Source organism: Echinops telfairi, unplaced genomic scaffold, assembly GCF_000313985.2.
Source record: "Echinops telfairi isolate 266 unplaced genomic scaffold, ASM31398v2 ScPeMD7_7416;HRSCAF=8454, whole genome shotgun sequence".
In the NCBI taxonomy this organism is placed as follows: Eukaryota; Metazoa; Chordata; class Mammalia; order Afrosoricida; family Tenrecidae; genus Echinops; species Echinops telfairi.
Window position 1 is genome coordinate 1,510,643 of NW_022111316.1, and position 817 is coordinate 1,511,459.

Here is an 817-nt window from a genome sequence, read left to right on the forward strand (position 1 = left end):
CCCAAGTTTATGGGAAAAGTCATTCTCATAAAGTTTTGTTGGTATTGTGATGTTTTAGTATTTTGGAATGTTATTAAATTTGACTCTGTAATGAACACTTCTAGGAATTAGCCCCCTACAGAAATACTGGCCTTACATGCAAAAAATATGCATCTGATGTTTCCTAGAACATGTTTATAATTTAGAAAAGTTAAAAGCAAAACTAGATATGTAGTAATGGGATATACTAAATAGTAAGGAAAGCAATGAAACTATTAGAAGCAATGGTGGTGTATATTCTGTAATGAAAAGACATATAATATTCCATTTTTATAGTTCTAGACATATTCATTAATGTATTTCACATCTTCATAGAGTGTGCATATTATAAATCAAAATCTCCTGGTTTTTCCCAAGAGTAGATGAACACTTACCAAATTAATACAGGTGAAGAGTGAGTATACAAATGTAATGGACATTTCCAAATGGTAGGAGAGTATTAAAATACGTGACACTTCCCTCCCAAGTTTCTGAAACCAGAAAATAGGGGGAAATCTTGTATTACTATTTTCAATAATTTAAAATACAGTCACTGAAAGGACTCTTAAATTAGTCAAAGAAAATAGGGAAATCAGATAAACCTTTTTCATTATCTTACTTCCCTGAGCATTTCTACTGGTTTGGCCTCTGTTTCCCTTCTCATAGCTTCCCCAAATTCACCATCTGTAGCTTTTATCCTTGTTCTTCATCACTCAATATTTCACTTCTTAAAACTTTCTCTCTCTCATTATTTTCTTCCCCGCACGACTTATTATCAAAACCTTTCAGTAAAAATGAT

General features: G+C 31.8%; 1 protein-coding gene across 1 annotated transcript in view; it reads right to left on the reverse strand.

The window, feature by feature from the left end:
* MS4A13 (membrane spanning 4-domains A13) overlaps positions 1-817 on the reverse strand; it is a 93,720-nt gene that overhangs the window by 63,681 nt on the left and 29,222 nt on the right. The window contains exon 4 of the mRNA XM_013007806.2: positions 414-509. Coding sequence (XP_012863260.1) covers positions 414-509 — 96 coding nt within the window. The remainder of the gene's footprint in view (positions 1-413; positions 510-817) is intronic.